Source organism: Telopea speciosissima, chromosome 5 (assembly GCF_018873765.1).
Source record: "Telopea speciosissima isolate NSW1024214 ecotype Mountain lineage chromosome 5, Tspe_v1, whole genome shotgun sequence".
Lineage (NCBI taxonomy): Eukaryota > Viridiplantae > Streptophyta > Magnoliopsida > Proteales > Proteaceae > Telopea > Telopea speciosissima.
The window spans coordinates 64684668-64697695 of record NC_057920.1 but is presented as its reverse complement, the minus strand read 5'-3'; the positions used below and the strand labels follow the sequence as shown (position 1 = coordinate 64697695).

Sequence of the window (13028 nt, the reverse complement as noted above, 5' to 3'; positions counted from 1 at the left end):
ATCAAATTGCACCAGCTTGAAAGGTTCAAACATTCCACCATCCTTAGTATAATAACGAACTGTACTATCAGGAAAAACCCGGGGTCCTGAAAACTTGCCAGCAATAAACTCAAACTTGAGATATGTCCCCTCCTCATTAACGAAGGTTCGATTCATCCTACGGAAAAACTCGACAAAGTTGGTATGGTTACCTAATAACCGAGAAGGGGGGAATTTGACATCTTCTAGCATTAAAGGCTCCTCCTCCTTTTCAAATATACACGCACCGTTGGCTTTCACAAACCAAAACCTCCTTTTATCATTAATAAGGTTATGTTTTCCACTTACTCGAAGTTTCATCATGATCTCATCCGACAGAGTCATATGAACTCTCGTCAAAACACCCTTGAACATCCCCACCGTTGGAATGTTGAAGTATCCGTAGAAGATGGAGTTTCTGTCGATGTTATCGATTGATTTCGTACCCATCTCCTTATTCTGCTTCAGCTTGGCCACATCTGCTGCAGAATCACGAAAGATAACTGTGAGGTCTTCTTCGTTCATCAGACGTAAATCCCTGACTATAACACTGCCATCAATAAAGAAGTGGGAATCCACCATAAAGCCTCTTAAGGTACTTAGACTCTTAATGAGACGGGCTGGAGTACTCGGACCATTTGTTGTTTCCATGCCAATGCTTAAGCCAGTGCGTTTCTCAAATGCACTTGCAATTGAGGCCAGTATCTCATTCGCGGCTACTAAGAAAGTGGCACCGAATTCTTTTTGAAGGATAAGATCATGTAACATCCTTAGCACAGATTCTGGATCTCCACTTTCCGGTGGTTCAAGACCAAAGTCAACAAACACTTTCTTCATTGATTTTGTGATGGCAATGATAGTCAGTCGCAACCGTACAATATTCAAGTCCTGGTCAATCTTCTCCTTCATTACTTCATTAATCACATCATTCTTCTTCACTAATTCAGCCCTGGCATTGTCAAGTAAGCTTTCCAATTCATTTACCACTTGCGGCTTCGGCAATGGTATGTTCTGGAAACCATAAGGGCCCAATGGTACCACTATTTCTAGAATGAAGCTATCATACTGACATTCAAGGATTTCACCATCATCGTCTCGCTTTGGGACGCGTACAATAGCCTTTCCCTGACGGTTTACTCGAAAGTTCTTAGAACGCAAGAACCTCTTGAAATCATCACTCTTCGGCCCATCGTAGACGACATCTTTGCTTTTTGTCAATTCTAATGGTTCGGAAGAGAGGCCTACCGTGAAGACCTCTAACTTTGAAGTCACAAAAAAATTATCACTCGACGACCAACTCATTTCCTATTCAAAAGTAAACACCGACAAACAATCACAAAACAATGGGATTGAGATACTCAAAACAATACTTAAACAATGTAAATCAATGTGCTTTAAAATGAATTGAAGTGTACGTGGTGAAGGCCTTCTTATATGTAACAGCTAACGGAGGAATAAAATCACCATACAAAACAATGACCCGGCTGCTTTTGGTAAATGTATGTAATTTTGTTCAAACGTAGCAACTGATATTGACAGATAATTTATCACTTAATTTTTTGGCACATCAATTATTCTCTTGTAATAGGCACATAGTGCCAATCACTTGTGACTGTTAGAACATTAGAACAGAATATTTTCCATTCATTCAAAACGATTCTCCAATGTGGAGATTTATACAATTACATAGAGGATCCCTAGTTGGTTGCTAGAGAATTATCAAGGATTACAATAGGATTACAAGAAGATTAAATTCCAGATCTATTCTATATCACATGGGATTTTATGGGATTGCAATCTGCTCAATAAGCAATGGTTATCACATGTTGATTTTGAGAGATTGAGATAATTGTGGATACCAAAAATAGGAGAATCTGATCTTGAGTATCCATAGGGAGAGGGATGCTCAAGATCAGCTGATAGTGACTATTATGTGCGATTGTTCCAAACATTGAATATGACTGGTGGATGATTAAAACAGATCATTTTCAATTAAATGATTTTGGATGAATTTCACACGATATTCTATACATTTTTCATGTTTAATTCTTTACAAAACTTCTACCCAAAAAAAAAAAATTTTGTTTACAATACAAGGAATGGTAAAAAATGAAAGAGAGTTGCATTTTTGGATTTATCAAGGAGATATATATTAATATGTATGCATGCATGGTTAACCAGTTGTAGGGCCAAGTTGACTCATAATTCTATAATTTTTCAACACCACCAACAACAAGAGAAAAAAAAAAAAAAACAAGAAGAACAACAGACACATACACACCCAAAAAGATCCTGTCTAGCACCCTGCCTGGGCTGCATGTGCAGCGTCGGACAGAGTGAGGCGTGAATAGACCGCCTCACCCCTGCTTGGGCAAGGCGTTCGGGTAGGGATGAAGCGATCTTTTCATGCCTCACTCTGTCCGGCGTTGCATGTGCAGCCCGGGCAAAGTGCTGGATAGGAGCCAAGTCCCATACACACACAAATATGGAAAATGATTAATGCAATGATCAGAATAGGAATTGTGTAATTTGATACGAACACTTGACCTATATCTTAAACCACGGACTAGGAACTATCTATCCTTTTTTTTTTTCTTTTCCTGGTTGGTCAATGATTTTATCTCTTAATCTTACCCACTTAATTGTTAAATTTTACCATGCAATACAAGTAATATGTTGGAGGAATGACTCCCATTTGGGTTCCACTTTCATGTCCTTGTAACGTATCGGGACTTAACCAATTGGATCATCGACTGGTCAATGGTATCTAACTAAGATAGGACAAAGCAACTAGTAACCAAATTTACCAACAAACTCCATAGAGGTAAAAGGACAATCAAAAGAAATGGGTAAATAAAACAATCGAGTTACAAGTTAGGGAGAGTGTTGGACATGCCGTCAGTTTTCGATAAGCTAGCGATATGCATTAATCACATAGATATACATATAAGAGCAAGTGAGTTTTTTTCTAAAAGGCTCCGTTTGTTTCAGTGTACAATTTTACCAGATTTTACACGATAAATTTTACTTTGTAAAATATAAAATTTTATATATGTTGAAAAATTTTCTAGTACTTATTTTCATAAAACAAAAAAACCTTGGAACACTTTTCAATAAACGGAGCCAAAGGAAAAAAAACCCAACACTAAAATCTCTCAAAGGTAATAATTGATTAAATGATGATGGCTCAGACAAATTTATAACCCAAATAAAGCCTCATTCCATGAAGATCTGACATAACTTTAGAAGAATTACCTTGAAGAAACGAGCCAATCAAACACAGAGAGAAAGCAGAAGTAGGCAATGCGAAGGACAGCGCGCTCTTGTAGAGATATCAAAAGAGAAGAAGAAGAATGGAGGTTAACGGGTGGATTTTGGGCCTCTGGGAATTGGACAGTTTGAGTAGTGACCTTCGATTTTATACTTTTATATAACTAGCTTGGAACGGGATTCGAGACTGGTTTGAGCTGTTTGGGACAATCGGTTTTATACTTTTAGAACACGTTTGGAACGGGATTCGGGACTGGTTTAAGCAGTTTGGGACCCTTTGGCTTTTACTTTTATAATACGTTTGGAAGGGGATTCAATGACTGGTTTGAGTAGTTTGGGACATTCGATTTTTTTCACTTTTACAACACGTTTCGAAGTTGGAACTGGATTCGGAACTGGTTCGAGCAGTTTGAGTCCTTCGGCTTTTATTTTTATAACACGCTTGGAACAGGATTTGGGACTGGTTTGAGTAGTTTGGGACATTCAATTTTTTCACTTTTACAACACGTTTCGAAGTTGGAACTGGATTCGGAACTGGTTCGAGCAGTTTGGGACCTTCGGCTTTTACTTTTATAATACGTTTGGAAGGAGATTTGGGACTGGTTTGAGTAGTTCGGGACCGTTGGTTTTATAGTATTATAACACGCTTGGATTGGATTTGGGACCATGATTTACGGTGTCAGACATCAGATCGGGATCGACTGGGCCGATATCGATCTAGGTTGGATGGAATTGCCTCCCCTCCCCCCGCCCCTTTTTATTTTTATTTTTAAAATAAAAATCGATGTATTACTTTTACCCTTCAGTCATACCAGTAGATTTTTATCAGATCAGTCAATATTCGGACCGACCTTGGCCGATACTGATCCAATTTGGGTGAATCGAATGATCTGATCCCAAGATTACGAACCTAATCGGAACTGGTTTGAATAGTTTGGGAAGTTCAGTTTTTACTTTTATAACATGTTTGGAACGAGATTCGAGACTGGGATTTGAGAAGTATGGGGCCTTCGGGTTTTTTCCTTTTATAATACGATTGGAACGAGATAAAAAAATCCCATCGAAACTAGTGCATTTGTGCATATTTTCATTGGCCCCCCATGCCGATGCATAGGCTACATAACCGGTTAACGTTCCCTTGCCCTAAATAAATATCTTGTGTGTAGTATATGATCTACACTAATATCATTTATCAAACCTATAATATATCATAATCTGAAGTAGATATATATAATCATCTATATCAATGTGTAAAGGATGGGTCAGATTTATAAAGGTGTCAATCGATTTGGTTTCTGTTTTTCAATTCGGATCAAGATACAACATGTGGAAACCATAACCAAAATCGAACAAGAGTCTATTTCCCAAACCAGAACTGAACCGAATCAGTTTGGATCCTTATTCGGTTTGATCCAGTTGGTATTTAGTTTAGGTCCTCTTTTAGGTGTTTGGGCCAATTTTTTACATCTTCAATCACCAACATAAAACCATTTATTGGCTAGGGCCATAATCCATCAAACTTTTTTCAAACATTAAAATGAAATATTTATCATTTACATTGATTATAATACTGAAATAGAATATGATTTATTCGGTTCCATTTAATATATCGTTCACAAAATGTGTTTTTTTTTTATGGAAGAAGAAAACGATATATTAAATGAAGGAAGAAAGCGTTTCAACAATGTTGTCATATAGAACAAAAATCTGTTTAAATCCCATGTCTAGTTATAAAATTAATGAACTCCAAAATATTTGCATTCTTGGTGGTGCTGATGGGTATGCTTGAAATTGACTCCGTCACTTTTACCAAGAAGATCCTTGTTGCAGCACCAAATTTTCTTGATCTTGTAGCCGAGTTGTGAAGATTGATCGAGCCCCTGTGTAAGTCCAAATACCTAGTGTTGTATAATGAAATTTTATACACTAGCATCTTATTGACCGTTGAATGAGATGCTTAATTTCAACTGTTGAATTCATCCACAAGAGCATATCTGATGCGTTGGCAAATTTTGGTGGAGAGAACATAAAAAATAAAAAAAATAAAAAAAATAAGAAAAATAAGAAAGAAGAAAGGAGAGAAAACAACGATTTGTCTTCAAGGTGTATTACAGAGTCGCTTTCCTTAAGACATAATTCGTCCCAACTACCATGATGCAAATAAGTTGCAGACGAATCGTATCCCAAGATACAATGAAGCCCAACATTTTTATTGATTATCTTGACTACGGATTGCACAAACGAAGTCAAGAATGATACCAAAAAGCCTTTGAGATAAAAGAATAGCCAGTAGTAGAAAACCTGTTTCCCGTAATAAAACAATAACAATAATAAACTACCGATCAACTGTTGTAACTATTTACAACAATCACATCTAGATTCAAAGTATTAAGTGTATGCGCCACTAATGCTTCTACTTCCCACATGTGCGTGCGTGTACGTGCTCGAACGAATGTCCTTGCACATACACCGTAGCAAGCCCCATTGCTATTAATGTAAAAGATTTATGGTTACTTTACTAAATATACCCACGAAATTTTTTTCACCTGTCCGACGTGGGACCATTCCCAAACCCATTATTTTGAAAATACTACAACACGCCCTACCCTTCTCCTCCCTACCAGCTACCCCAACCCCCACCCCCAACTGACTCTCTGCAACAACTGCCCCCACCCCCTCCGCACCAGAATTTTTATCCTCTTCTGTTACTGTACAGTGCAGTACTGCATCATGCGGCGCTGCAGAGGCCTTGTGGGATGGCGGGCCCCATATAGTGCACATGACCTTTGCAGCCACCACATGATCCATTACTGCACCGTGCAGTAACGGGAGAGGTTAACGATTCCTCCGCACCCCTTCAAGTTCAAGGTGTGGAATTCAATGCTCAATTGCACACTCTCTCTCTCTCTCACACCCGACAAAAGAAAAAGCGAAGACTCATCTATTACTCTATCTCCGTCAAATTCACACTCACTCGAGAGACACACAGTTTCTAGGGAGACTTCAGCTGCGAGTTTGAAACTAAAGCAAAGAGAATTTTATGTTTAATGCAAATTTCTTTTTGTGCATATTTAGAACTGAAACTGATAAAAACCAGAATGTTGGAGCATGAAACGCTTAAATGTTAATTTTATCCTGTTATTGTTTAATGCCGACAACGATAAGGTGGTTCTTTATGAAGTCTGAACAAACCTTTGCATTTTTCATCCAAAAAAAAAAAAAAAAACTGTTGTTGAAACATTTTTCTTCTCTCCCCCCCACCCCTAACCCCGCATTATATCAAGAATTTGGAGAGTGGAGACTCCTAACTTTACTTTTTCAGTTTTTATTTATTCTTTTTTTTTTTTTAAATAATTAAGCCTTTGCGCTCTAATTTACCCATCTCTATATCTGATCTAACCGATTTATGCGACCCAAAAAAAAATATCCAAAATATAAATTGTAACAAGTGATGAGACTTAGGAAAAAAAATGATGATGATGATGATGATATATATTCCTTATAATGATAAATGCTATATACATCTTTAGTGTTATTGCAAGTGATAATAGATTAGAGGTCTAGTACACATATTCAAGAAATTAAAATAAAAAAATAAAATACATAATAAATTATAAGTCCTATTAAATAAATTGTACAGCCTTCTTTCCGTAATTGGCCCATGAAGTTATTTTCTCTGTTTTTAAAACAAAGAAAGTTGTTGCATGAGCATCGACATAACAATTTTCTCCATGTTGGGTTTGTTCGAAGAAGACGCTGACCAGAGCATTATTCCGAAAAGTACCAGAGGCTTTGGTAATTTTCCCAATAAAACAGTTACCTCTAAATGTGAGAGCGCAGTCGTTACCCAGAGCTTCATTTACAATCCAAGTGGCAGAATTCTCACTCATGCTTGTGAATAGGCGAGGGAGTGAAACTTTTCGTTGTACCGTATCGGTTTCACATTCATTCGCATCAAATTGCACCAACTTAAAAGGATCATTCATTTTAAAATCCTTATCATAATAACGAATGACATCATCACTTGGAAAACTTGTAAGCTGAGTGGCAATAAAGTCAAACTTAAGATATGTCCCCTTCGCGTTAACAAAGGTTCGATTCATCCTAAACAAAAACTTTAAGAAGTCGATTTTGCCACCTAAGACCCGAGAAGGAGCGAATTTGACATCTTCTAGATTAGTATTGTTTGTCGTCCTCGATTCAGGAGGACTTAATAAAGGCTCCTCCTCCTCCTCCTTTTCAAATATACCTGAACCGTTGGCATAGACAAACCAAAACCTTTTGTTATTAAGGTTATGTTTGCCTACTAGAAGTTTCACCATGATCTCATCTGGGAGGTTGACATGAACTCTCGTCAAAACCCCCTTGAACATCCCCACCTTTGGAATGTTGAAATATCCGTAGAGGATGTGCTTTCTGTCGATGTTATCGATTGATTTTGCACCTATCTCCTTGTGCTTCAGCTCAGCCACATCTGCTGCAGAATCCTGAAAGATGACTGGGAGGTCTTCCTCGTTCATCAGACGTAAATCCTTGACCATAACACTGCCATCAATAAAGAAGCGGGACTCCATAAAGCCTCTTAAGGTAAAAAGAACCTTAATGAGACGGGCTGGAGTCGTCAGACTATTCGTTTCCATGCCAATGCTTAAGCCACTGCGTTTGTGAAACATACTTGCAATCGAGGCCAGTATCTCATTTGCGGCTACCAAGAAAGTAGCACCGATTTCTTTTTGAAGGATCAGATCATGTAACAGTCTCAGCACATATTCTGGATCTTCACTTGCCGGTGGTTCAAGACCAAAGTCAACAAACACTCTCTTCATTGAATTTGTGATCCCAATCATAGTCAGTCGGAACTTTTCATGATTCAAGTCCTGATCAATCTTCAGCTTCATTAATTCATTAAGCGCATCATTCTTCTTCGTAAATGCAGCATTGTTATTGTCCAAAAGACTCTGCAATTCATTAAGTGCATCATTCTTCTTCACCAATTCAGCTTTGGTATTGTTTAGGAGGTTTTGCAATTCATTAAGATCATCATTTTTCTTCCCCAATTCAGCCTTGGTATTGCCTAGGAGGCTTTCCAATTCATTCACCGCTTGTGGCTTCGGCAATGGTAAGTTCTGGAAACCAAAAGGGCCCAACGGTACCACCATTTCTAAAACGAAGTTATCATACTGACATTCAAGGAATTCACCATCGTTGTCGCGCTTTTGGATGCGTACAATAGCCTTTCCCTGACGGTTTACTCGAAGGTTCTTAGAACGCAAGAACTTCTTGAAATCATCACCCTTCGGCCCGTCATAGACGACAGCTTTGCTCTGTGTCAATTCTAATGGCTTGGAAGAGAGGTCAATCGAGAAGACCTCTAATTTTGAGCTCACAAAAAAATTATCACTTGATGACCAACTCATTTCCTATTCAAAAGACAAGCAATCACAAAGCAATGGGTTTGAGATACTTAAAACAATTTTTAAACAATGTGAACCAATGTGTTTTGAAGTGAAGTGAAATGTGGGAAAGGCCTAATATATAGAAACTAGCTAACAGAGGAATAAAACCACCATGCAAAACAATGGGCCAATAGATTTTGGTAAATGTATGTAATCTTGTTCAAACCCAAGAACTAGTTTTGGTATATACACTAAATTTGTTAGCACATCAATTCTTCTTTTGCAAAAGGCATATAGTGCCAACCGCTTATGACTATTCTATGAGATTGTTCCGAATATTGAATATGACTTGTGAATGGTTAAAACAGATTATTTTCCATTAAATGATTGTGGATGACCTCCACATCATATTTTATGCATTTTCCATGTTTAATTGTATACAAAGCAAAACAATGATCAAAACAGCAAAGAGAACAGAACTTTCGAATATATCGAGGAGGCATATATTAATATGATTAACCAATTGTAGGGCCAAGTTGACTCATAATTCCGTAATATTTCAATAACACACACTTGACACATGCAAAGAAAGGGTATATTTAGTGCACGAGGTTTCTGCCACTGCAATATTTGGAGAGGATCATAATGTATACAAACACTTAACCCCCGATTCGCAGAGAAACTATTTCCAAACTAGAACCAGCAACCACTAAGTCGCAATGGATCTAGCAACCTTTACCGCAGTGTACACACACATACACACACATGCAAGATGGAAAATGATAAATGCAATGATCAAATTAGGACCTGTGTAATTAAGCTGGTAGGAACACTCAACCTATATCTCAAACCACGAATCCAAGTCACATGCAAGATGGAAAATGATACATGCAATTAATGACCAGACTAGGACCTGTGTAAGCTGATTTCATTTTACAAGTAAAGATCTAATTTCATTGACAAAGAAGAACCCCTTTATAGAACAACAATCTAAGATAAGAATCTTATATGCAATGACCATCCACACAAATGTCATCAACCTCAAGAGTCAACACTAAGTTTAGCAGTTGGAGTGGTATGGTTCTAATAATTGATAATAGTTAATTATGCTTGTAATCTAGCATCTCTTAATTTATTCAAAAGAGTTAAAAAGATTCTAAAGATTAAATTTGAGACAAGATACCACTAGCATAAATTTTTTTCTTTTTTTTTGCAACAGAAAAGATAAAGACATCAACAACTAAATAGTTGATTCTAACATAAGAAGTTCAAATTGTATATTAGAAGTATGATAAAGTTTTCCTCCACCCATAAAGATCGGTTCACCCAGTGTCCTAGGGTTTACAAACCCCTCGTAGAGTTTTGGTATGTTCCAAAATACCCTCCTAATACCTTTTCCCGCCCTCTCTTGCCACATGATCTCATTCACCGTGGCTGGACAGATACTCGGTCCTTAGAAGTATCTATTTCTATCCTAAGAAAGTAGAAGTATGAGATTATCATAGTTTGGCAATACATTCTTTCTAAAATCAAAACACATAACAAGAAAATAACTAAAAATTTCCTTTGTACACCAGAAAACTTCCCAAAAGGACTTTTGAATCATGCTATGACATAAGGGAACAAAATTAACAGAGGAAATTAAATTTTCTCTGTTAATTTTAGAATTGGTGTGTGGTTTGTGTGATTACACTTTGTTTCATCAAACAAAAAAACACAAAACAGAACAGAGGAAAGTTAATACTATTTAAAGAAAAGGAAAAAAAGAATATTTCCTCCATTCCCTGCCCAGCTAGTTGTTCCCCAGTGCCTCTAATAGGGGGTGGACCCCAACCGGATAGGGATTCAGATCTTCTACTATCGAGCTGCCTGGCAAGACCATGCTGCCCAGACACAGTGCTGCATGCAATGACCACCTTATCCTCACTTGGGCAAGATTTTTGCGTAAGGGTAACACAGACATTGCGCACAATACCGTATCTGGGCAGCTCGACAATTGAGGATCCAAACTGCTTGGGCAGACTGTTTGAACAGGGGTAGGGTGGTCATTGTGCCTCCTTGTTAGGGGCACTGGAGAACTGGGCCGGACAGGAAACTGCAGGAGACAATGATCAAGAAAGATACGAACAATCTAAAAGAGTACAAGTCTAGAAAATGTTGAATGGATTATGATGTCTTAGAGCCTAAATTTCATTGCATCAAGCATGAACACAATAATTATTGATTATAACCATTATTACCTCGGAGAAATGAGCAAATCGAACAGAGAGAGAAGAAGAAGTAGGTAATGCTAAGGACGGCGCCCTCTTGGTGGTTGGAGATGGCCGGGAAGAGAGAGCCTTGAGATTTGAGACAGTGGTTCTGTGGAGAGAAATAGAGGAGAAGAAGAATAACGAGGAAGTAAGAGGCAATTAAGTCAAGGGGTGGATTCGGTTTTTTAAACTTTTATGACACGTTTGGGACGGGATTCGAGACTGCTTTAAGCAGTTTGGGACCTTCGATTTTTGATTACTTTCATAGAACACGCTTGGAATGGGATTCAGGACTTCAATTTCTATTCGGCTTCTTGGACGGATTTCGGTTTTGGATAGATTTCAGTTTGGCTAGAGTTTCGCAACTCTTCATCCGCACAAGATTTTTACTGTATTAACTACCCAATAAACTTTAGAAAAAATTCCTCTGCAGTGCCCCAGATGATGCAATATTCAATGGTGCGAACTCGATCGTTGGATATCGCATCATCCATGTGTCAAGTTTGCAAGGCCGCACCGCAGTGCACTGCCAGATCGGTTACTGCAGAGGATTTTAATCCATAAACTTTCTTGTTATGGTGTTGGTTTAAACCAAAACGTGGGCCTCCTCTGATAGTAACCCATTTAGTAAATGAAATAAGGGAGAATGTTTTATGTGCTGGTGGCACAGGCTGCACCCAGACACATGGGGGTGGGTGAAATGATCACTTTGCCCCCCTGAATGGCAGGCCCATGTGTCTACGCGCAAGCTACGTTGCGGCACAAAGAACATCAACCCATGAAATAAACTTATGTAGAGCTCCTATTTCACCTACATGCATCAATAATATGTTATGTGGATCTACACTAAGGCTGTGTTTGGTTGTCAAAAGAATAGATAATCATACAATTTCTGTACGATTTTCATAGGTTTCCCTAATTTCCCGATGTTTGAAACATTTTTGACGAGAAGGAAGATTCCGCTGTTCAAATTTGAATTCACCTCGGGTAAGATTTATTACTCTGAGAAATATTTCGATGCAAATTATGCAATAGGCAAAACCGCAAGAGCCTCATGCACTGTGTACGCCCTTTATAATTTATCATCCACATTGATTAAATATAAAAAAAGAATATGATTTATTCAATTCCATATTTGGTTCGAAAATGGGTAATTCATCAATTCCATTCGGGTTTAAATAGTTGATTTTGGTCTAAATTGACACCCTCACGTCAGAATGTCAGGCTTAGATCTCTAGGACCAATTTTCTCCTCTTTTTTGGATGATTTTATGTTTTATCCGATTTTCAGTTTCAAACCCTAAATAATTGGGGGAGGATGAGGGCAATTTGGCCACTTTATTCTTTAATTATGGTGGGTTTTATCATAAGGGCATTTTGGTCATTAGATTCTCTTAAACTAACGTCTAACGTCCCAGACCAATGGATTGGACTAGAGTGTTACAAAGTTTAGAAAGTAGGGGTGTATTTGAAATAGTGAAAGTTCATGAATGCATTTGTACGTATGGGGAATTTGAAGGGGGCATTTGAAAAAAAAAACCCCTAATATTAATAGGCCAAATGCTCTCTATGCCGGGGGTGTAGGCTGCGCTCAGACACATGGGGGTGGGCAAAATGACCACCCTGCCCCTTGAATGGAAGGCCCATGTATTTGGGCGTAGGCTGTGCAACGGCACAGAGTATATCAACCCATATTAATAATACTTATTATTATTATTATTATAGCGATAATAATAATAATAATAAGGAAAATAATAATTAGGAGATATTATTTTTATTATAAAATACTTCAAAAAAATTATTTGATGTTAACTAGTGGTATTATCCAAGAAAAGCAAACCTTTTGTTTATTTATTTATGGGAAATGGGTACATGCATGGTCAATTATAGGAAAAAAAAAAAAAACCATTCGAGAAGTAGGAAGTGGGAGTTTGGTCATTTCGGACCCCACCATTGTACCTACCCCATGTTTTGCATCCGATTATGCACAAAACCAATCTTTATCTCCTCCAATTCCCTGGCCGGCCTAGTTCTTCAGTGCCCTTAATAAGGGGGGCATAATGATTACCCTACCCCTATCCAAACACTGTCTG

The 13028-nt window shown here is 37.9% G+C and overlaps 1 protein-coding gene across 1 annotated transcript in view; it reads right to left on the bottom strand.

The window, feature by feature from the left end:
* LOC122663268 overlaps positions 1-13028 on the bottom strand; it is a 75003-nt gene that overhangs the window by 42141 nt on the left and 19834 nt on the right. The window contains exon 2 of the mRNA XM_043858953.1: positions 7761-8708. Coding sequence (XP_043714888.1) covers positions 7761-8708 — 948 coding nt within the window. The remainder of the gene's footprint in view (positions 1-7760; positions 8709-13028) is intronic.